Source organism: Lynx rufus, unplaced genomic scaffold (genome assembly GCF_022079265.1).
Source record: "Lynx rufus isolate CCGP_SWC_20201006 ecotype Redwood Valley unplaced genomic scaffold, mLynRuf1.p SCAF_12, whole genome shotgun sequence".
NCBI classification, from domain to species: Eukaryota; Metazoa; Chordata; class Mammalia; order Carnivora; family Felidae; genus Lynx; species Lynx rufus.
Window position 1 is genome coordinate 31,092,654 of NW_025814826.1, and position 25,038 is coordinate 31,117,691.

At 44.3% G+C, this 25,038-nt stretch overlaps 1 protein-coding gene across 1 annotated transcript in view; it reads right to left on the reverse strand.

The window, feature by feature from the left end:
- Positions 1 to 2,422: 2,422 nt before the first annotated feature.
- ZNF704 (zinc finger protein 704) overlaps positions 2,423 to 25,038 on the reverse strand; it is a 228,918-nt gene continuing 206,302 nt past the window's right edge. The window contains exons 5-9 of the mRNA XM_047073774.1: positions 20,062 to 20,162; positions 15,297 to 15,564; positions 12,348 to 12,452; positions 3,496 to 3,593; positions 2,423 to 2,534 (exon numbers count right to left, since the gene is read on the reverse strand). Of these exons, the coding sequence (XP_046929730.1) occupies positions 2,423 to 2,534; positions 3,496 to 3,593; positions 12,348 to 12,452; positions 15,297 to 15,564; positions 20,062 to 20,162 (684 nt within the window). The remainder of the gene's footprint in view (positions 2,535 to 3,495; positions 3,594 to 12,347; positions 12,453 to 15,296; positions 15,565 to 20,061; positions 20,163 to 25,038) is intronic.

Genomic DNA, 25,038 nt, shown 5'->3' on the forward strand with positions numbered 1-25,038 from the left:
GCATTGGCAAAAACCCAGGTAAGGACTGAGCATGGCTCCTCCAGGCCAGAGCTCAGAACGAATCATGTGCTGCATCTCTAGGGCGCAGCCACAAAACCTCCCTCCAGGACAAAGACCTCTCCTTCCCTGTGTCCCAAAGTTCTGGGTGGTGGGGAGGATGGATTTAGCCCCTCATCACTGTAATTGTTTTTGATGAGGGACTTAATTAATCCAAGGATCAAGAGCCAGGGAGATTTGCCGAAGAGAAAAACCTCTGCTCTAGGATTGCATCCCAGCCATCATTTCAGTACACGGAGAACCTGCTCGAGTGGTTCACCGGCTCTGGACTCATTGTGGCCACGGGGCAATCCACCCACAGCTCAAGCCTCCCGGACCAGGCCAGAGGGAGCATCATGGCACAGCAGAGGGTGCCTGCAGGGAAGCAAGAGGACTCCAGGGAGGAGAAAAGACATGCTGGGGTTGAGGATACGAATACACTTCTGCCCTTAAAAAAATATGCCCTTTCCTGGCTGACCTCATAAATACTAAAACACACATTATAGCTGGTGCTGTGGCTACTATTGATTGGAAATCATGAAATTAAACATGATTTTCAATTACCCATGAAGGTAAAGGAAGCTCTTTTCCTGCTCTCTTGAAATACATGTTTTTAAGAGAAAAATAAATGAAGGAGGAAAACCGGATCTCTTTTGAGGAATAATATTTAAAAAGTCACATGAAAGCTTACAAAATAAAATTGCCAAAATCTATGAATGTATAGGTTGTGGCTATTACACTGTGAAACCTCCTTCTATTTCCCTTGCTTCTAAAAGGAAAAGGATTTCTGCTATTCCTAACTGACTTCTTTCAACTCTAAAACAAACGTGTATGTACAATTTCTAAACATATATTAACCTCTCCTCTGTGCAATTTCACTGAACATTCCTATGGCTGATCGTCGGCTCCCCATCCTGACACAGTGCATCCTATAAGGTGCTCTTAATCCTTTGCATAGGTATAGGAGAAGTAACTCTTTAGCAGGGCAATCGAGAGTGGGACAGACAGACAATGAGCGTACATATAGAACGTGACAACTACTCCCTCCCCCGCACCACTACCACCAAAACAAACAAACATACTAGGCTAGGAAACCTGCTAAATGCAACACAGTGCAAGCCCTGGTCCTACTAAATTGAGAGATTCCTATACCCACATGCATTTTCCTTTTGGTGTTCTGTATGTTCCCCTCTGAGCAAATTCTAAGCGAACAGTGCCAGTATTTGAATAAGAAAAACAAAGTTTTGGACCTTCCATGTACTCAGATCACGCCTGTATTGTCCATCAACCCATCTCCCAGACATGCTAAAGCATAAAACCTGTGAAAGTGCACTCAGAATGGATGTCGGTTTGCTGACTTCACATGTCTTTCTGAACAGAGGGGGATGTGTTAGGCTGTACTCCGCTGTCTACAGCAAACCTGCTGGGATTGTCGGAATTCTCTACCTGTTCTGAAACCAGCCAGTGGTGGGGTTTTGAGGGACGGCCCGACAACCCACTAACCTGGCAACAGCACTGTCACACAAGCAGTGACAAACGGATCTGTGCTGCGGCTCGCGTTGCATCCCTGAAAGAAGCATCGAGGCTTACCCAGGTGGCTACCTGTGCCAGTCGTTGATCGAGCTGTGACAGGTAGAGAATGAGCTGAGCCACCTCTCGGAGGAAGGGCTTCTTAGAAATCTGAGGAAGACTCCTAGATGTTCCCAACGTTACAGCGGGATGTCCTGAACTCAGCTTCAGGGTCTGAGGTCTGCTGGTGATCTCCTTTCGGGTTTATGCCATCTGGGACCCTCCAAGCCACGGTTCCGTCTGGGGCCATTCTTGCAAACACAACAAACAAACAAGACATAGAAGAGATACCCAGAGTGCTGCACTTTCCGGCAACACATCATGATGTGCACTGCTCCAGGAAGTCAAATGGAAAACAGGGAAAATAGTATTCACGATGAAAGCAAGTGTTGTTCTCTGTACAAATGCTACTGAATAACGCGTCGCTTTTTTTTTTTTTTTACGATGTCAAAAAATCTCAGAAATGGCATTATTCAGAAAGCTTATCAAAATATGCCTCCTTTCTAGGTAAAAGGGGCTTTGTTGGTTCCATTGCTATGGAAGTCCACAGTTTGCAGACCTAGGCATACAGCAAAAAAAAGCTGACTTTTCTTTTCAAGGAAAAAAAAATAGTTACAGCCGCTCCAGGCTGGATTCTCAGCAGGAGCAGTGGAGGGTGGTGACCTTATTTTTTTGCTGTAATTCCACCAAGTTTCCTGGAAGTGCTTTTCCTGGGCTTCAAGTGTATTTTGTTCAGAAGCAAAAGTGCTTTCCCAAACCCGCAGTGGAAGGCGAGGGCAGCAGGGCCCTGGGCCGCCCGCTTGGTGAGCCTCTCTCCTCAGTCCGTGAACCTCTGGCAGGCTTTCTTCCAGCGGCAGGCCGTGCACCACATGTCTCGGTTCTCCATGCCGTATACCTTCCGGCACTTCTTGCCTTCTCCCCTGGGCTTTCTGTAAGACAGACACGGAACGTTTATTCTGTGGGACTGATTCAATGGGCATTCATTCTACGGAGGGCTTGAGATCCCTTGAAAGAGTAAGAAACAATGTTAAGAAACAAAGTAGGGGTTTTTACCAGGTTTGGACTTTAACGTGCTGGATGTTTTCATGGCCACTACACTTAGCTATTACAATTTGCTACCACAGCTCTTTAATTTTTTTTTTTTTTTTAATTTTAGAGAGTGAGAGAGTGTGCGCAAGCAGGATAGAGGGGCAGAGGGACGGAGGGAGAGACGGAGAGAGAGAGAGAATGAATCTCAAGCAGGCTCCACGCTCAGCTTGGAGCCCAATTTGGGGCTCGATCCCACGACCCTGGGATTATGACCTGACCTCAAATCAAGAGTCAGACGCTTAACTGAGCCAGCCAGGCACCCACAATTTGCTACTATAACTCTTAAGCTTCTACTTGTTCATTTGTGGGCACGTCCATTTGGCCATCTTCATAAAATTGAATTAAGCAAGTAAATACAAAAAAATACCACTAGAGAGGTTTCTTCTTTTACATTTTAAATAGGTATTTTCAAGTGCTCTCTTGCTTTTCAAATTTCTAGCATTCTGGTTAAGGGAATCCTGAGGATTTTCTCCTTGATCTGTACATTAAAAACTATGCCTTATAGTTCTCTTAATACAGGGGTTAGTGCAAATATGGCTTTAAATAGACCCAGTAATCACCAGTACCTATTCTGCGAGAAAACTCACTGCAAACTGTTACCACCCCTCCCCCCAAAAACAATAAATCTTCATTAATAATTTCTGGGTGGGGAAAACCAAGGGAACAAAATAAAGGGTGTTTTGTCCATTCCAGAGAAATTTTATGGAAGATCGTATGTCTGGTTTCTCTCTTCCTTGCTGTTCTTCTGTTTCTCAGCAGATTCCCTCGAGATGAGGAGTGTGGAGCTTCAAGCAGTCATACCTCAGGCTGACCGTCCCTCTGGGTGGCGAGGACAAGACGGTGTGTGTGTGCTGTCTCTGCTCTCCCGTGCCCACTGGACGATTATGCGTTGGTGACACCTGGTAAGTACATGGAAAAGAAAGTTGATGGGGCGGGTTCTCCTCACTGTGCATTTATTTAGCCCTTGCCACATGGGCCATGGCACCTGACCATCAGCCACAGAAATGATGTGCTTTGTTCTCAGAGACACAGGTTAAAGGTGAATTTAAATGCCTCCCCATACAGGAAAGACTCGACAACAATTAATACTTCAAAAATCTTCATGACTTCATGCGTGCATTCCAGGTTGCCCATAGTAACATATTTTCACTTGAATAATATTCCAAACCTTAAAATATAGTCTCACCTATTGTAAGGCTTATGATCTACCTTTGAAAAAAGGCAAATAGCTAGAGAGGTGAAGACAGTTATCTCAAATTAGAAGGCTAGTCAATGGGAATACCACAACATGGACCTTGGCCTCCTGTTTGCTTTAAGAGATCATTCACACCCCCTAAATAAAGGGCTTCTTGCATGAGACATCCACACAGCAGACTGTAGGATCCAAACAGGAATAAAGTCTAGAAGCAAAGAGCCCAAGAAAGTCAAGAACAAAAGTCATCCATTGACTTTTGAAATACTTACTGAGCATTTGCTATGTGCCAGGTTCGCTGACAATAGTTTTCATTTTCACAACTACCCCACGTGGTAAGTACGATGCTTGTTCCCACTTTATAGATGAGGAAACCAAGGCATGGGGAGGTTAAATAACTTGGCCAAGGTCATGGAACTTGTAATGGCAGGGCCAGCTCTGTGTTGAGCTCTACCTGATGCCAGAGCATGTGTTTCACCCTGTTACACCTCTGCCTCTCAGTCACAATAGCAGGAGGGCCTCTTGTTCTGGATTCCTCTGGCATTTCTTACCCGTCCCTTTGCATCACCTGCTCTCATAATGCTAAAGATTTTCCCAGCACCAGGGATTCTCAACAGCTACAAAAAAAGAATTTTTATAAGAAAAGATAAATGGTATTCCAAGTAAATATATGACATTGCCATAAACAGAAGTGCAGACCTTTAATGAATTTAGAAACTTAATTATCTAGAAGCCAACATGGCCACAGAAGTACCAAAGTACCATGACCGACTGACAGTCATGGGAACATTCCTAAAGCATACTTTTATGCTGAATTTCTGAATTTCTCTAGTATAGATACTAGAATTCTGAATTTCTGAATTTTTCTAGTATAGATACTAGCACTTTTTGTTTTCTTCCAATTCAAAGGAATATACGTGCTTTGTTCCAATTCAAAGGAATATACATCAGTATTATTTTCCTAGACATTAATTTAAAAAATTAAAAAGCTAAGTAAAAACCTAGCAGTTTAAACCACTGTTGCTCTGATTCTGAATTATTCTGTACCATTGGTCTTTACTGTTTTGCTAAGGCTGGGTAGGAGTGAGGGCCAGAAGAAGTGAGTTAACACACATTTTTTTTTTTTTTTAAAACAAAAGCTTTGGAGTTCAGTATATGCATTTGATTTAGACAGCTATGTAGGCCTTTCCAGGAGCTGAATCTACCCTCCCCCCACCTACTCCACATCCCATCCTTGACCAGTGTGCATAGCAGCAGACCAGAGGGAGTGAAGGCTTCAGAGTTCACAGCCACCATAGTGATCTAGAATGTGCTCATATGCATTGTTAAATGGTCAAGACAATTAAAAAAATTTAAAAATTGTAGAATTCATAGAATCTGAAGAATACTGCCTTATTAGCAAGAGAACTAGGAGAGGTTTAGTTGACATAACATCAGCTGGGGATAATGTGGAAGGTTCTAAATTGTGCAGAACTGCCACACCCCTTTTGTGTTGGGTGATATGAGATGATAGGGCGCTCTTCATTCAACAGGTATTTATGAAGTACTTACTATGCACCAGGCACCGTTCTAGATTGTGGGTACCTAGCTGTGAACAATACCAAGTCTCTGCCCCTATAAAGCATACATTCTAGTGGGGAGACAGACAAGAAATACAAACACATAAGATCACTTTAGTGATGAGTGCCTAAAGAAAATAAAATAGGCCAAGAGACAAAGCATCATCAAGGGAGAGGACGTTTATTTATTGAAGGTGGTGAGAGAAGGCCCCTGAGGGGTTGCCTTTTATCTCCTGGGCACTCTGGAGAAAGGGAGCACAATGGCACAGGCCTGCAGATGCAGAGTGCCAAGGGGGCCAGAAGACACACGGTGTGGAAGTTGGGGGTGGGAGGGCAGGAGGCGGTAGATTCAGGGCAAGCCTCCTGGCTGGGATGGATGAATTTTAGGTGAATGTCATTCTTTTTCTTTTTTATGTTTATTTTTGAGAGAGAGAGAAAGAGAGAGGGAACGCATGCATGAGTGGGGGAGGGACAGAGAGAGGGAGGGAGAGAGAGTCTCTCTCCGACTGAGCCAGGCATCCCTGAGTTGAACACCATTCTAAGGGCCAGAGAAGCCATTGGAGAATTTTAAGAAAGAGAGACGTCTGATTAATGCTTTGGCTCCTTTGAGAGTGAACTGGAGACAGTATGGAGAGAAGCCCTGCAGTCTAGTTTAGAGGCTTTTGCACTATTTGGGGGGAAAGAATGTACTGGCGATTTAGACAAGGGGATGGCAGTGGTGGTGAGAAGTGGCTGGATTTATGGCAGGATCAGGCAGGATCTAGGACTCGGTGAAGGATGGGAAAAAACGAGGACAAATCTTTAGAAGAATCAGGGATATGCATCGAGAGGGATCAAGGGGGAGTCCTAGGTGCTGGCCTGGGCAGCTGCAGGGACGGTGGGCCACTTACAGACATGAGAAAACTGGTGGTGTGGTTGGTTTGAGAAGGGAGTGAGGTCCAGGTGTTTGAAAATTCCAGGAACACCATTTGAGGAATACGGACCGACTGCAGGAATAACCCCTCTCTACAGTCTTCATTCCTGCCGATGGCTTTCTTAACTCGGGAGTTCTGGGCATGCGTGTTATTGTCCTGTCCAGCAGCGACAGACCTGGGTTTTCCGGGGCACGACACAGGAGAAACCAGGACCCACATCACACGCTGGCGTGTAGATCCGTTCTGCGTGAGGATCAATATGACCTCACTTGTGGGTTTTTCTCGACAATTCTAATAGCAAGACAGTCACGGTTCAGCTTTTCGTTTTAGTGGGGGCTGCGGGTGGGGCAGAGAGGTGGTGGCCGGTGCAGGGAACTAACGTGTATTTAGCTCTGGCCAATGTGAAAGGCGGGCTACTAGGTGATTTATGATTTCTTTTAATCCTCACAAAACCCCTGCAAGGGAGCGCTGTTATCTGCATTTTGTAGATAAGATAATTTAGACTTCGAGCAGGGAGGTGGCCTGCACAGCATCCCAGAGGAAGTAGCAGTAGTGGTAACTTGCCGAGCGCCCTTAAACCAAGTGCCTGTGAGTGCTATCTGCTTTCATCTCCACAGCGACCCCAGGGTAAGCAGCACTGCTATCATTTCCACCTTCTCAATACGGAAGCGGAGAAGTGAAGTGAAGTGAAGTAAGCCACCACACGGTAAGTGCCAGGGCGGCACCTGAACACAGGCTGTCTCCTACCGGCTGACGCTGGAGCTGTTCTGAAGGAACTAGAACAGGCCCTGCTCTTTCCGTTCTTCCATCCTGCCACGCCGCTGATGGAAGCGTGGTGTGCGCTGAGATAAAGCCCTACGCAGCATTACTGTGGCCCTCTCTCCCAGTGGTCTCCACTTGTCAATTCTTATCGGTTTTATATCTTAATCATTTCTAAGTTCTATGTGGGGGCATGTTGTATAGAGTACATTTTATTTTTTTTTTCTAGAGAACAGTTTTTCTTCGGTCCTTAAGGACTCAGCTCCTTACGTGGGCTTCGGTGGAGGTCGTGGGGCAGCGCTTCGTGGGGCTCATCGGGGTGGGGGTGTTTGGTCCTTCCGTGCTTCACATGGGCTGAAGACTCCCGGCAAGACTACCTTGCTGTGAATGGCACATCTCACACAGTAATGCAGTTTCCCACATAGCCTGGGAAGCATGGAGGACTGTATATGCCTTAATCTTTCTGCTGATTCGATATGATTTCAGTTGAAAGAACTTCAGTCTGCAAAAATCATGGCTAATCTCTCTCACAGGTTCAGTATATGTGTGTTATATCAGTCAATCCCAAATAGAGAGAATCCACCTCTGACCTCTGTTTTACAGCAATGAGACACGTCCCAGGCAGCAATGATCGTAAGTGCTCCACAGTGTCAGCCAGTGCCAGGCGCTGTGCTCAACGATACAACTCTATGAGGTAGATTACAGTTGAGGACATTGATTAAGAGAGGTCATGTGAGCAGCTAGAGGTCACAGTTTGTAAATGCCAGAGTCAGGATTTGCATCTGAGCCTCAAACCAGAGCAATAATAAGAATGTTGTGTCCATCTGTAAACACGTTGGGGAAGTTTCGTTTCTTTGTGGTTTTCTATCTCTCAAATGGAAGAAAACCACATCCTTGTCTTGGTTGTAACCTCTTATAACATACTATTCTGAATCCTCCATCAAGGTGTTAAAAAAAAATACGGGTAAATATCTAACAATTAAGCATTGCTATTTTAGGTTAGGAGACCCTCCTTTCAGCCTGAAGCCTCCAGGAATGGCCTTTAGATAGCAGGTTTGTTAGCTCTTGCTTGCCTGGGCTTGTTGTAGACTGCATGTTTGTGTTGTCCCCGCCCCGCCCGCCCCCCCCCCCCCCCCCATTCATATTTTGAAGCTCTAATCCTTAGTGTGCTTATATTTGGATACGGGGCCTTTAAGGAAGTAATTAAAGATAAATGAGGTCAAAAGGGTGGGACCCTGATCCAGTAGGACTGGTGTCTTTATTAGAAGAGATACCAAAGGGCTCTCTTTCTACCCCACCCCCTGCCCCCACCAACAGAAAAGGCCATGTAAGGACACAGTGAGAAGGTGGCCCTCTACAAGCCACGAAGAGAGCTCTCACCAGGCGCTGAATTAGCCAGCACCTTGATCCAGGACTCCTAGCCTCCAGAACTGTGAGAAAATACATTTTGGTTGTTTAAAGCAATCCAGTCTGTGATATTGTGTTATGGCATTATGGGCAGACTCATACAGGGGCCAAAAACTCTCAGCTTTTTGTCATGAAAAGACAGAGAAAAGAATGTAGATAATTAGAAGAAAAGACGGGGTCATTTGGGAAAAACAGCTCAAAGAATGCTGTAATTAATGAGGGTCTTCTGCCTACCTGTACATTTGCAGCCTTGGGCTAGAAAAGAGTGAACCTCCAGTTACATTTGTAAATACGCAGAACAGCCTTCTCCACAACACACCTCAGGGAAGAGGTCTTACCCAGGGAACTTATTAAAGCCCAATGTTCAGGAAATCTAGTGTAGGCAAATGAATAAATAAAATCCTGCAAACCTTGGGATTTCTCAGAAGGAGATTATTTCCATTCTCTAGGAAGCATATAAAAGCATCCCCCCCTCCCCCCATACCAGGTCTTCAAGATACGGCGGGGGAAAAAAACGAAACCTTAAATAGAGTTGACAACCTCAGGGCATTTGTTTTGGGGTACAAAGAGAAATGTGTTCTTTAAAGAGCATTTTATAAAATGGAAACTGCTTTGTTCTTCAGTTTGGATATGGTTGAGGCCATCACCAACACTAATTCATTATAATTGAAAATGTTTAGAGCTTCTGTCTGAAACCCTTACTACATTAATTTAGAAGGTAGGAATTCATATGCTCTTAAAGTCACCCTGGCTCCCCATCTTCTAGGGATGGACTAACCTTCCTGGACAGTTGTTGGCACCTAGTCAGTGGACGTGTGCCAGTCTTGTGTCTGTGTGGCGTGGAGTTGTAAGATCCAGCCTTCAGTCAAAGGAGACACACAGTATGCACCCACTTTTTCGTTTTTTTTAAAGACTTTTTTTGTGTTAAAAAAACATTTAGTTTTGAGAGAGAGAGAGAGAAGTGGAAGGACAGAGAGAGACAGAGAGGGAGACAGAATCCCAAGCAGGCTCTGCACTAAGTGCAGAGCCTGATGTGGGGCTCAAATCCACGAACTGTGAGATCATGACCCAAGTTGAAATCAAGAGTCAGAGGCTCAACCGACAGAGCCACCCAGGTGCTCCGTACCCACTTTTTTTTTTTTTTTTAAAAGGATTGATAGGTAATTTAGCAACATAAAGAACGTTTTGAATAGTGAGCCTTCTTCCTAGGGTAAAACAAAGCCTTGGAAAATAGCATTCCCTCCCCATATCTTTATTTTTAAATAGGAATGGCTGCTAAGACAGTCTAAAGGGTTGGCTGAAACATTACACAACCAGATAGATTGAGAATTCTCTGGTGAAAGAATAAATCAGAAGCTAAATTAGGATTTGAGTGGGATACCTAGTTAACCTAGCCACTCTATATACTTTACGTCAAAGTTCTTGTCTAAAATGTCCCTGGTAACCAATGAAATTAGGGACTTTGAAAAATCTAGGGCATTGAGATGAAGGTGGAGATAGACACCGTGTTCACAGCAGAGAAGATTTCACTGCTGGAAAATAAACAATAGAAGGTGTCCTGGCTGGTATCTTACTGTGTAAGACATTTAGGAACTCTGGAGGACATGTAGCTAGTACGAAACCACTCAGAGTGATTTCTCTGTATTTCAGAAGGAGATGATTTAATTAACAGAGCAAAGGCAAAGAAATTGCATTTTGGTTGGTCACAGAGGTAACCTGACAAGAAGCCTGAACTGGACTGTTCCACCCACATGTTACACTTGTTTATACACCAGGTAAGCAATAAGGTGTATACTCTTGAAAATTCTTCTCAAATCAAAGATGGGAATTAACAGGATTCAGAACAGTGAGTTTCTATAATTCTATAATTATAGCTGCCTTTCTAGGTTAGAAGGGTTGTCTCAAATGTGATATCGAGAACCACTCTGGGTCTTTTTATGTCTACTAAGAAAAAAAAAAGTCCCCCAAAGGACTGATTGCTGACCTCTGACACCCTCTTCAGTAGATCACTGTTCTTGCCAGGAGTAAAACTGATACTACTATTGGATGAGGCAGGCGACTTTCATAATTACTCCAGACCCTCGATTATTATTTAAAAATCAAATTCCAGGAGTATTTTCTGGAATCCACAAATTCCCAAATTGCTGCCAGCAGGATGCTTTTTATTGTTGGCTATTCTCCTTGGGAATTTAATAAATATTCATCGACAGAGCACAGCATAACTGACTGAGCCGCTTTCATTTTTATCAGCCCTGTAGGAGGCCTTAGTATTTTCTGGAAACCTCTGGGAGCTGCCAGTGGTTGACAATAAGAAGCTTTTGTGAGGTCCTTGGGGAGAGGGCGGAGAGGCGAGAATAAGGTTAATATCTGTTATCATAAGCCACTTTGTGAACCTTATCAGGAGTTCTAAACCACTGTGGGCATCAACAGTGGGTAGGCCTGTGGATATTCTGTGATAAGCTATAAAAGACCCAATATATTTTTAAAGGAATGGTTAGGAATCAAGTTAATTCATGGTGATTTATCAGACAGCAGTCAATATGTCAAACCAATTCTTATATACTACTAAAACCTGATTGCATAGTTCAGCACTCATTTATTTTCAGAGTATCCATCAGCATGGATTATTCAAGCTTTGGAGGAAAAAACATTATTTAAATTTATGTTATTTTTGGACTTCCAAATTGGCATACCCACAAATAATAATTTCAAAGTCATAAGTTTTATAAAGTTACTTATAATGGTAAATATTATTCATTACAGGGTCTTTTTCTTTTATTATGTTCAGCATCTGAGTTCAGCTTGTATTGATTCTACAGAGCCTTTTGGAAACATACAACTATGCCACCAACACAAAAAATCTTGATATATTTCTAACAAGTTGTTTATCAATAGCTGCAGGTCTCTCCTAGTTTTCCAAAATGCCAGTCATCACACCTTTTTCACAGAGAAGCTGGGCTGGTCTGGGCTATGAAACACATTGCTGAAGAGTTTACAGATACCAGTTAAGAAATTGAGTACTTCTTGGGAATGCAAATTGGTGCAGCTACTCTGGAAAACTGTATGGAGATTCCTCAAAAAACTAAACATAGAACTACCCTATGGTCCAGCAATTGAACTACTAGGCATTTATCCACGGGATACAGGTGTGCTGTTTCAAAGGGACACATGCACCCCCGTGTTTATAGCAGCACTATCGACAATAGCCAAAGTATGGAGAGGGCCCAAATGTCCATTGATGGATGACTGGATAAAGAAGATGTGGTATGTATATATATATATATACATGTATATATATATACAATGGAGTATTACTCGGCAATCCAAAAGAAAGAAATCTTGCCATTTGCAACTATGTGGATGGAACTGGAGGGTATTATGCTAAGCGAAATTATTCAGTCAGAGAAAGACAAATATCATATCACTTCACTCATATGAGGACTTTAAGACACAGAACAGATGACCATAAGGGAAGGGAAACAAAAATAATATAAAAACAGGGAGGGGGATAAAACATAAGAGATCTTAAATATACAGAACAAACAGGGCTGCTGGAGGGGTTGTGGGAGGGGCGATGGGCTAAATGGGTAAGGGGCTTAAGGAATCTACTCCTGAAATCATTGCTACACCATGTGCCAACTAACTTGGATGTAAATTATAAAAAATAAGTAAATTATGGAAAATAAAAAAATTAAAAAAAAAAAGAAATAGAGTACTTCTGGCATTGTGAGTTTTGCCTTTTCCTTGCGTGTTTTGACAATTTGTTCTCCAAATTTATGTTCAGCTTTGACCAGATTTCTGGCTTTTTATTTTTCTACTTACTGGAATGCCTGTGAAGGTAACTGGAGGAGACTGCCAAGAAATGCTGAAGCTGCTGCCGTTGGGGGTGAACTTGGCCGACCCTGGAATGGTCACAGGGGGTGTGGCCTGTTACACAGAAAACAGAACACTGTTATGAAAGAACATTTTTCCTCAGAGTCTTAAGCCATCATTGCCTAGGTAGGCCCTCAAACATGATTTCAGCTGTATTAATAACTTAGACTAAATATCCAACAGGAGGAGATTAAACATAGTCAAAGAGAATAGCTAGAAATCAACTTTTTATGTGTCTTGGCAGTCTAAGGAATAAAAGGAGAAGGTTTTTGATTATTTCTGAAAACAGATTTTACTATACATACATATACTTATTTTAGAACATATAACTATTTGTGTGAAAAACACAATGCCTCGCTATCAAATTGGGAAATAGTTTTATACAGTGATGCTGGGTTTGTAAATTGGTACATTTCAGGAGGGTAATTTTTTAATTTTTATGAGGATGGTCACTGCCGAACTATGTATTATGCAAAAAACTGGAAACGTAAATGTCCAATAATAGGGAAGTGGGTAATATACCCACAGAGCCTGATGTTGTTGAAGAATACCCATTGGCATGGGAAAATGTTCATTCTATATTAAATGGCAAAAACAAAGCACAAGAGAAACAGTACTACAATAAATTCCTTTTTTTTTCACATTAAAAAAATTTTTTTTAATGTTTATTTATTTTTGAAGGAGAGAGAGAGAGAGAGAGAGAGAGTGTGAGTGGGGGAGGGGCAGAGAGAGAGGAAGACACAAAATCCAAAGGAGGCTCCAGGCTCTGAGCTGTCAGCACGGAGCCCAACGCAGGGCTTGAACCCACAAACCGCGAGATCGTGACCTGAGCCAAAGTCAGACGCTTAACCAACTGAGTCACCAGGCACCCCAATAAATTCCTTTTTTTTTTTAAAAAAATGAGTGTATATACACACACACACAACACATTGAAGGACATACAAAAAGTATTACCCAAAGGGCTTTCTTGTTGTTGGGATTAGGGGATGAATTTTCTTTATTTGCTTGTGCTTTTAATATTTTCTATGCTAGGGGCGCCTGGGTGGCTCAGTCGGTTGAACGTCTGACTTTGGCTCAGGTCATGATCTCGCTGTTCGTGGGTTTGAGCCCCGCATTGGGCTCTATGCTGACAGCTCAGAGCCTGGAGCCTGTTTCAGATTCTGTGTCTCCCTCTCTCTCTGCCCCTCCCCCACTCATGCTCTGTCTCTGTCAAAAATAAACATTAAAAAAGATAATATTTTCTATGCTGGACATTTATGATGTCTATGAACAGAAAAATCCCAACATTATGAATAAATGGTTTGGGAAGGACCTTTCAGATCACCTACTACATGTTCCAACTGTCATACAGATGAGCAAAATAGTTTCAGTTGGTTCAAGCCCATGATTTTGAGCCAGTGTTTCTAAATGTAACACTGACAAACAAGAAAAATTATTCTTTTTGACCAACATAACAAGAGTCAGCAATGAGATTCATTGCATCTACTACTTTAATAATTAGCTGTATTCCATTGCTCTTGAGTGTAAGTCTACTAAATACATATCTGAAAGCCTCCCCCGCAGGTTTAGTTTTAATAATTATAAATATAGGTGCTAGTGACAGTGGTTTTGTAACTGGCACCACTGGAAAATATTTTGGCAATACATAGCAAGATCCATAAGCCGTTCGCGTTGTATCCTCTGACTCAGTAATTAGTCTTCTGGGAATTCAGAAGGGAAGAAAAAGGTACTGGCACAGAGGTTTCACAGTACAGTTAGTAATGATCGTGGAAAAACTGGAGAGGCTAAAAAGTATACCTAACAATAAGAGAACGATTAAAACAAATTTGGTGCCTCGATTTAGTCGAATACTATTCAGCTATATGGAAAGTGTTTATAAAACAAAGGTAGGAGAACACAAAGTACAGACAGGAGATTTTTTAAAGATACTGCATAAGGCAGTTTGAGAATTATGGAAAAAATGCTCTCTTAAAATCTGAATATTATGAAATATCATTGACAAATCAATGTTTATTTTTTAATTTTATTTAACATTTGTTTATTTTTGAGAGACTGAGAGAGAGCATGAGCAGGGGAGGGGCAGAAAGATAGGGGGAGACACAGAATGTGAAGCAGGCCCCAGGCTCTGAGCTGTCAGCACAGAGCCTGACACCAGGGCTTGAACCCACGAACCGTGAGATGGTGACCTGAGCTAAAGTCCGACGCTTAGGAGCCACCCAGGCTCCTCAAAACAAACCAATGTTTAAAAGAGTTAGTAACTGTGTGGGGAAAAGGAGCCACGTCCTGTGTTTGCAGGGTTTGTCTCTACGATCTTATCAGACTTTAGAGTGAAGCAGATCCCGGAGGGTCTGTTCCAATACAGATGGGGGGGCCCCACCCCTAGCTTCTGTCCAGTAGGTCTGGGACCGTCCCAAGAATTTAGATTTTTAACAAGTTCCCCGGTGATGCTGACACTGCTGATGTGGGGAACACTGATAATCACCGTTCTGATCCATGAGAGTTAGTTACTAATTCAGAAGGCAGGGCATGAAGTCCCAGATCTGGGGCGCAGGGCCATTCTGAGCTTTTCCATGCTCACCTTTTCATTTATTTATTTATTTTTGTTTAACAGATCGTGTGCCAGGCACCCTTCTGAGAGCTTTACAATATTAAGGATTTTAATCCTATGAACATCTCTAAGGGGTTGGATCTTCAGTCAGCACTGGGGAACCAAAGAGCCCCTAGGGTCCCATTTGTGTGAGATCCAGGCTTTAAAAGGAGAAGAAATAACAAACTCAGCTACGGGGCTCCGTGTGTGGTGCTGTTTTTCCCCTGGGTTACCCTTTCCTCACAGGTCAGAACACTACTCCTTTTGGTCAGGGGTCAAGGTGATTACCTTCACGGTTCTTTGCAAGTTACCTGGTAAGCATGGTCGGTGTGCACGAGGTAGAGGGTGGTGGGAGCTGAGCGGCTCAAGGGCGTCATCAATTTCGTCTCAGTTTTGGCACAAGGAGCTTCTGTTCGGCTTGAATCTGGGATGGGGAAAGTAGGCGGTGAAGCCAGGGACTGAGAAGGTGAGACCGGGGCCAGGCTGCTCAGTCCATCTGCCACGGAGTCTGTGTTGAGCTTGATCTCAGTGTAGTAGAAGTCCTCTTCTCCATCACTGTAGTCGGAGTCCCCAACACGTCTAGAGTGAAGAAAGTGACAAGATTACACAAACCCCTCTGGCTTTCTTACCTCGAAATCTTGCACATGCTGTTCCCCCTGTCTGGAATGCTTTTCCTCTGTCTTGTCTGCCTGGCAAACTCTGACTTACCCTGTAACACTCAACTGTCCACTTGCAGGGAGGCCTTCTTGACCTCTTAAAACAATTCCTTCAATCAATCAAGTATTCAGCAATTTATTGAGAATCTGTTATGTCCAGGCACTTTTCTAGGGTCTTCTGAAAGTAAGATGAACAAAGCATAGGGTGTGATTTGATGGAACTTACATTCTAGTGGGAGAGGCAGACAAGAAACCCGGAGGGAAATGCACTTTGAATATGTCAGGTAGTGACAGATCCCAGAAAGAAAAATTAAGCAGATTTAGTGTCCTTTAGTAGAGTAACTGATGAGGGGAAGGCATTCTTTTAAAGAGAGTGTTTGAAGGAAGTCTCCTGGAAGAGTGACATTTGAGCAGGGGCCTGAGTGACATCAGGGAGAAACCCTCGCCAGAATGCATGGGAAGATCACACAGTGAAGACCAGCCACACGGCCCTGGGGTGGGCAGGTTCAGTGTTCTCCACAGAGGGCAGAGAGGCCAGCGGCTGGTGCTCCGGGCACCGGGGACAGTGAACAAAGGCAGGGGCAAGATCGCACAGGGTTTTGCAGCCCATGGAATGGCTTTGCATTTTATTCTCAGTGTGATAGAAGCCAGGGTGGGGGGCAGAGGGGAGGTTGTGAGGAACCTAAGTCACTTTTTTTTTTTTTTTTAACGTTTATTTATTTTTGAGACAGAGAGAGACAGAACATGAATGGGGGAGGGTCAGAGAGAGGGAGACACAGAATCTGAAACAGGCTCCAGGCTCTGAGCTGTCAGCACAGAGCCCGACGCGGGGCTCGAACTCACGGACCGCGAGATCGTGACCTGAGCCTAAGTCGGCCGCTCAACCGACTGAGCCACCCAGGCGCCCCCTAAGTCACTTTTTAAAAAGATCACTCTAGCTGGGGCGCCTGGGTGGCTCAGTCCCTTAAGCATCCAATGTCACTTAGGTCATGATCTCACGGTTGGTGAGTTTGAGTATGAGGCCATTGGTGAGTTTGAGGCCACTGATTGAGGTCCACATAAGGCTCTTCACTAGAAAGCCTCTTTTGGATTCTCTCCCTCTCTCTCTGCCCCTCCCCTTTTCTCTCTGCCCCTCTCTCGCTCGCTCCCCCCACCTCAAAAATAATAAACATTTAAAAAAAAAAGGATCACTCAGGTTAATGTATAGAGAATAGTGGACAGAGGGCAAGAGCAGGAGGCCAGAGAGGAGGCTGTTGTCACTAATAATCCAGATGAGCTTTGCAATATCTGGCGACCAGGTGGTCATGGAAGTGACCAGGAGTCAAATTTGGTTTGTATTTTGAAGGTTAGGAATCAGGACTTAACTCCTAACTGCTAGATCCTCTATGCTCCTGTTGAAGTGTATCCATTCTGTTTAATTCACTTTATTGAATGATTTGGCACATTTCTGTAATTTTTTAAAACCCTCGATCACTTCCCTAACACTGTGATTTCACTCCCCATGCATATTGATGTATCTGGCATAGAGTAGGTGCCTATTAAATGTTGAATGGATGAAGCTGATACTGTAGCACAGCGATTATGAGCATGAATCCTGGAGTCAGATCTCCTGGGTTCGAATCCTGAAACCCTCTAGCTGTGTGTGGGATTCTGGCAGACTCCATGGCCCAGTGCTTCAGGCTCTTTACTGATAAAATGGGGATAGTCATAGTGCCTGCTTATTGTGAGGATTAGGCAAATAAACATACAGGGCGCAGAAGTGTAAGTACTAAGTGCTTATTAAATTAAAATAAAGCTGACGTTAGAAGGCTTCAATTTTTACTGTCGACCAGAAAAGTATCTTCTTGGTGCTTTCAAAGTTCTCCCTGAGACACCAGAAATTGTACTCGTCCACAGAAAGTTTTGAGTAAAATAAAATAACTGTCCATAACCTTGGAAAAGATTTATCCGATTTGTCAACTTCTAGGGAAGCGGTATACACCCAGCAACCTAGTTTTATAGGACGGCCTCTGTCTACCTCCCTTCCACGAGGTATCCCCAAATTTCCTGAACATATCCACCAGTAGTAGATCATGACTTGGAATCAACTTTTCCCCCCACTTGCAAGCCCTCTACAGAACCTAGAATAAAAACCTGCCCTTCACCTTGGCCTCTCCGCTCGGTCAGATCAGCGGCTTCTCTCGGCCTTGCCCCATCTCCCCTGAGCTCTCGGGCTGAGGCGTCTGGGGAGGTGCCTCTGGGCTGCACCAGGTCCGGCAGGCCTTGGCTTTCTGACAAGCATACCATTAAAGACCCCAGAGAGTGGGCCCAAGAATGTGTGCCTGTTCTATTCCTGTCCCCACTTCCTTTCCAGTAAAGGGCAGGCCAAGTTGCTACTGGCTGCCGAGTGCTACTAATAGACACACGGGCCTGGGGGAAATTGTGTGTCCCACGCGGGGATAAATCAGGATCAGCCCCTGGTGTGCAAGAGTGGAGTGAGGTTTCAGAGAAAAACACTGTACTTCTTCTACTCTTGGTGTGCACCCCAGAAATATGGGACGGCATATATGTTTTGGGGGTCCTGTGGGATGCTCCCCTCCCTCCCTGCCATCCAACCTGCATTAAAACGATTCCATCATCCGGCATCACATAATTGAGCTCCTGGATTACGGCAAAGGTGATGTCCCTCTCCCAGGCCAGGAGAGAGCTTAGACCCAGGCTTCACAGACACAGACTGGCCCTAGCGTCCTGCCAACCCAGGCCCATTCCTGTGCAGCGGCTGGCGGGGTGGTGAATTCTAATTCATCAAGGCAATTTTAAGAGCACGGAGTAAAAAGGGAATCCTAGGGAAGCAAATACAGTGGCTGCATTTTTAATTTTACCCACCATGAGAGCAGCCTGGGGACCCAAAGAAAAATCGTGAGATGCCACTCACAGTCTATAAATACGTCTATATGGCATGTGCTTCTGTGAGGTACATGAATTGAATTGGATTCAATTTTCTGGGCAGATGGACTTTAAAACAAATACCCTAGCTCCTGATTATAGCTTCGGGAAGTTTTTTTCTAAACCTTTAAATAACTCTGAGCTATTTACATTATGAGTTGTCCTGACAGTGAGGTTTGAGGGGAGACACTGCAGAATTTCCTTCCCCTGGAGACTTCAGCAACAGGAATGAGGGTGTTCTGCCCTGCAGCGTTTCAGTGTGGTATTTCTTGGAGGGTGAAGCTGGACCCTCTGGTGAGGGGAGAAGCCTGGCCTCGCTGCGCCACACACACGGCACTTGGTGATCTGTGCGCTGTGCCCTGGAAGGGCTTGGCGGTGTCCCCGAACATCAGCGCTCGCTACCCGTGAGGGTGGTGGGTCCCTGCTCCTCTCCACAGTCACTGAAGGAACTCGCCTGCACAGATCAGCGCAATCACCTAAGAACCCACTTTGTTTTCTTTTTATACCACTTTTTTTTTTTTTATGGATGCTGCATTTTCTAAATTTATCCCTTGTTGGGCAAAGTGACTATAGTGTTTATTTCTCAACATTCATCTTGTTGAAAGGACTTCTTTGTCCAAGCACTTGGGGAGTTGGTCATGTGTTTCGATTTGTGTTGTGCACACTGACTATGACTTACGGCCTCCCGAGGTCCCTTCCAGGTCTGAGGTCCTTGGGCAGGAGACCCAGAGAATAAATGACAGGACTGCTGAAGGTCCACTGTCTCTCTGGTGTGACCCCTAATCTCTGCTGCTGGAAACTTTGTGTTCTCCTTCCTTAGAAAGGTTTTTACGTAACACAAGGAAAAGCATAGATTGTACAAATAAAGGGCTTATTTGAGCAACAGAAAATGATGGAGCCAAGTCATCAGGCATCATGAGAACAGAAACCACAGCACTGATTGACACAGTGGTTCTTAACCTCTTTTAGTGTGTGTGTGTGTGTGTGTGTGTGTGTGTGTATACACACACACACACACACGTACTTCTCAGGCTCAAAGTCACCAATACTCTCCATTGGGGAAAAATGCACATTTAATTTGACAGTTTCAGCGGGTCCAATGAACCTACCCTACCCTAGTGTTTTATATTTTATAAGTCACTCTCAGGTACATTTTATTTTTTGACCCTTACCCATGACCTTGCTGGGCTGATATTACTATTAGCCTCATTTTCAGAGGGAACTGAGGCTCTGAGAAGTGACTTGCCTAAAATCACTTAGTAAGTAAATTAGGGAGGCTTTGCAAGTTTAAAGCATTTTCTTTCCACTGTGCCACACAGGCCTATATTCTCTAAGTGGCCCTCTCCACAGTGATTAGGAAGACCAACCAAGCCCAGTCTCTATTCCTGTGTTCAGAACTTTTAAGGAAGAGTGTGGTATATAATTTCTGAGTGCAGGGGGCCTTAGACTGAACTCCTGGAGACTACATCAGGCTCTGAAGGGAGGGTTGCCTTACCCAAGATGAATGGTCCTTATGTGTTTCTGGATACCTGCTGCGGTGCTCAGCACTTTCCCACAGTTTTTCCAGAGGCATTTGAACATCACCTTCATAGAATTCTATAAACAGGACAGAGTTACATTAAAATGATAACTAACCCATCAATATTTTCTTTCTTTCATCTCAACACATTCCCCACCCCCCTTCATTAGAAAAGTAACAACTTCCCATCACCTTTATTCTAACTCGGCGCACCGTTCTAGGAACCACCATGCCCCCAAAGCTGGTGAGGGTCTTGGTGACTTCAGACATTTTCCTGCATCCTTGACAGATACCAAGCTCCCCTGAATATTTAGTTCGGTTTCATTAAGGTGGTCACAGTGGGGTTAATGACTGTATCTAACATTAATTGAGCACTTACCATGTGCCAAGTGCTGTTAAAAAGAGTATCTCATTTAATACTAAGAGATGGATAACCTTATAACCAGCATTTTATAGATTCACAGAGAGCTTCAGTAAATTGTGTCCAGTCAATAAATCAGCTCCTAGCAAAGCTGGGAATCCAGCGAGTTCAGCTCCAGGAACTGTCCTTTCCACTAGGGCACAATGCCACCTTCTTGTACAAGGGTCTCAGCATTTTCCCAAAATAGTCCAGCACAGTGATTGAGAGCACTGATTTGGGATTTACTTTCTCAAGCCCTTAGTTTCCTTATTTTATCAAGTAGGAACAATAATAGTACCTGTCTCATAGGGTTATTATGGGATTAAATGAGGTCACGAAAGTGAATCGTTTAGCACAACATCAACAGGAATAATCATTCAACCAATGCCAGTTGTTATGGTGTTATGATTATGCTTCCTGAAATGAATTTGACAGGAAATTAGTTTTCTCCTGAGAGGGCCCTGGTCATTGGGATGCTGCCGCTTTGCTGATTATTCCCATGGCCATGGTGACAGTCACTTCTGTGTGCTCATCAAGCCCCATTTCCTTTTCCTCCTGGGCACACAGCTAGACCTCATTTCCCAGCCTCCCTTGCAGTCAGGTGGAGTCATGTGACTGAATCAGGACCAATGGGATACTGGCAGAAGTGCTGCATATTCCTCCAGTGCCATCCGAGCACAGGCTGCTGACCAGATGCAGAGGACACTTGAGGCCTGGGGGACAGCAGAACCACTCGATCAGGGGTCCATAAATTTCTCTTTGCTATGAACCCTTTTGGCAACCTCATTAAACCTATGGGCCCCTTCTCAAAGCAGCATTTTTTAACACTTAAAATAAAACATAGAATTACAAAGAAAAGCCAGCAGAATGAAATACAGTTACCAAAATATGAAAAGTATTTTGTGATATGGAACTGTATGTGCTCTTTACGTACCATATTAAATAACAAGATCTTGAGGTGAGTCTAATAGCTACCATAATTTCAAAGTGGTGTTAAGCTTAAATGATATTTCATGATGTCGCCTAAAATTATCATGTGATATGAAAACATCTATGATTTCTATTGGTAGTAAAGTCACAGGCGGCATTAATACTGTGGTTGGATGCCATCAGTCATAACTGCAGGAAATGCTGAATTATAGTTAAGAGGTCAATGATGATAAAGATACACTTTTCCCCCCACTCCAAGTTCCCAGACCCCCTGAATTCTGCCCACCCTTCTGGGCACTTATAGACTCCAAGTTAAGAACCCCTGCATTAGGAGGAAGGAGCGTGGGTCCCTAGAGGACCGTGGGGAACAGAGACACTCCCTTCACCACTCCCACTGAGCTGATTGGACTGTGACACACAAAACAAATACACCTTTATGGTGTTAAGCCACTGAGGTTTGGAAATAGGCTGTTCCCACAGGAAGCCTACCCTTACCAATAAACACAGTAGTGGTGGTACCTTTCCTGAACTGATGAGATTGATGCAGACTTGTTTAGGAGTCCAGCAGGATTTCTGCCGTCAAGTCCTTGTGGGGCCCACCAGTGTTCGCCCTGTTCTGTGAGCAATCACTTACACGTTTAGAAGATGACTTATTCAGGTATTACTGATGGGATTAGTATCCTGATCCAGACAGCCACCCTCACGGAAGACTCTTCCTGTTTCCTAGTTGAGAAGACACTTGGAAATTTCCAGAACTGAGGACGATTCTGTGTGTTGGGGACTGGCCACTTTCAGGATGGCAAGTAGAGGACAAATCACAGCAGCCCACGGCTGCAGTCCGCTAGAGCAGAAGAGCAGCAGCAGGACAAGCCCGCTCTCCCTGTGGGCGTTGTGACCCAGGCGCCCGCTGTGTCCCAGAGGCTGCTCCCAGGGGGCTGGCATTCGTGGCGCAGCAACCCAGCCACTCCTGTCTTGGCACTGAGGCTCCACACGCAGTGCGGGGATGCTCGCAGTGGGAACGGGCAGGGCTGAGCTACGGAGGAGCTGAAGCTACAGAGAGGTGGGGCTGGGGCTGAAGAGGGGCCTGAAGGAAGCTGAGAAGCAAATGCATACTTAGGAGACTTTATTGTTATTTTTTACAAGTTTGTTTATTTATTTGGAGAGAGAGAAAGAGCGTGAGCAGGGGAGGGACAGAGAGAGAGGGAGAGAGAGAATCCCAAGCAGGCTCTGCGCTGACGCCAACGTGCACGGACATGGATGTGGGGCTGGAACTCACGAACTGTGAGATCGTGACCTGATCCCAAATCAAGAGCGGACACCTAACCCACTAAGCAACCCAGGTGCCCCTAAAAGGGAGGGTATTAAAGATGACTTCCGTAGCTAGGCAAATTGTTCTGTTTTGAGTATGTTAACTTAGAGATACCTACTATAGATCAAGAGAAGGTGGCAAGTAGGACACTGGACATATGAGCCTGGAACTTAGGGAAAGTCAGGGCGAGAGATACAAATTCGAATTTGGAGTCAGCAGCCAAAGGATCACTTAAAACTCAGGTCTGGATGAGATCATCTAGGCAAAAATGAAGGTAGAGATAATTAGAAGGCCCAGGACTTTACAGCATCCGGTATTTCTTATTGGAGATAGAGCAGGAGCAGAAAGAGAGAGAGAGAGGGAGAATCAAGACAGTGTGGTATTACTGCACAGTCAGAAGACTGTTCAAGAAGGAAGATGTGGCCAACTGTGTTGAACAAGGACTGGGAAGAGTCCTGTGGATTCGATACATGGAGGCTGTCAGTGGCCCAGACAAGAGCAGGTTTCTCAGAGTAGTGGGAGGAAGTCCAACCGCCATGGCTGGAGAATAGGTGGGATTTAAAGAAGTGGAGAGAGGGGTGCCTGAGTGGCTCAGTTGATTGAGCATCTGACTCTTGATTTCAGCTCAGGTCATGATGCCAGGGTTGTGGGATCAAGCCCTGCACTGGGCTCCACAAGGAGCGTGGAGCCTGCTTAATATTCTCTCTCTCTGCCCCCCTCTCCTGCTCGTGCTTTCTCTAAAATAAAAATAAATTTAAAAATAATAAAGAAGTAAAGAGAGTAAGTGCCACCTTTTCAAGAAAGGTGGCTGATATGAGAGCAGTAAACGGACAGCTTGTAAAAATGAGTCATACTAAACTGAGTTTTTATGTTGATGGGCACAGTTGCAAAGGAAGGAGGGACAGACAATGTAGTCGAGATGCGGGGGATAACTACAGGGTGAGATCCTGAAAAAGAAAGAGGATTCAGCATTAGCAGCCCCTCGCACAGTGGTAGGGTTGCCCTGAAAAGAAAGACCAAGTGATGGATGTAGATTCAGTTAGTTTGCTGATTAAAAAAAAAAAAAAAAAAAAAAAAAAGCATTCCTGTCTGAATGCTTCCAATTTTTCAGTGAGGTAGGAAGTGAGGTCAAATCTAAGGGCAAAGTGGGGAGGCTGTGTGAGAGCAGACGAGGCTGAAATGGCTGCTTTAGAGACTGGGAAAGGACCAGGCAAAGCATGTGATACTATTTTCATTTTCATGGGGGGAAGCAAGAATCCAAAAAGTTAGGAAACTTACCCAGTGTCCTTTGATGGTTCCACCAATTGGTCAGTTAGATAAAGGCTTTCGTCATTAATGTAATAGTATTGTGCAACATACAGAGCCAAATTCCTTCTGCATATTAGGAATTATTTTAAAGGTTCAAATTGCTGATTGTTTTAGGAAATGACTATCACTCTGGTATTTTTGTGCCACAACAAGTATTATTTATAAGATTGCTGTTCCCAGTCCTTGCAGTAATATGTCAAACACTTTTTTTTTCCTTTTAGAGAGAGAGAGGAAGCATGAACAGGGGAGAGGGGCAGAGATGGGGGGGAAGGGGAGGGGAGGGGGAGGGAAGGAAGGGGAGGGGGGAGGGGAGGGGAAGAGAGGAGAGGGGAGGGGAGGGGAGGGGAGGGGAGGAAAGGAGAGGAGAGGAAGCAGGCTCCATGCCCAAGGCGGAGCCCAACACAGGGCTCAATTCCGTGACCCTGGGATCATGAACTGAGCCAAAATCAAGAGTTGCATGTTCAACCAACTGAGCCACCCAGGTGCCCCAAACACTTGTTTTTTTTTTTTAATTGATAAGCAGTAAAGCTTAATACAAACTGTAGAAAAATAAACATCATTGGTATAATTCCTTTCCTTAGTCAGGAGGAAACAGCTGATACAGAGATCAAATCCAAAAATTACAATGAAGATGACCAATATCCTTTCTAAATTCTTCAGAATTAGGATAACCACCAATCACAATTGTTTTGAGTATCATCTCCTCAATAGATTCTCACTTTTTGGGTCTCTGGTATGGGCTCCCCAGGAATCAGTTGCCCAAAGAAAATTAGGTAATGCATATGAAAAATGATCAACTTTGCTTCCTCCTTGCTTTGTTCTTTTGCTGGGTTTCTAAGAGAAACGCTGGGGATAGGCCAGTTTTTATCACGTAAGCTCTCTGAGAGTAGGAGCCATGACTTCTTGCCCAACACTCTACTCCTGTGCCTAGCATAACTTATTAATTAGTATTGGCTGTGCTGAATCTTGGGAAAGTTGCATTTTGGGGCCCACGGCAATGAGCCGT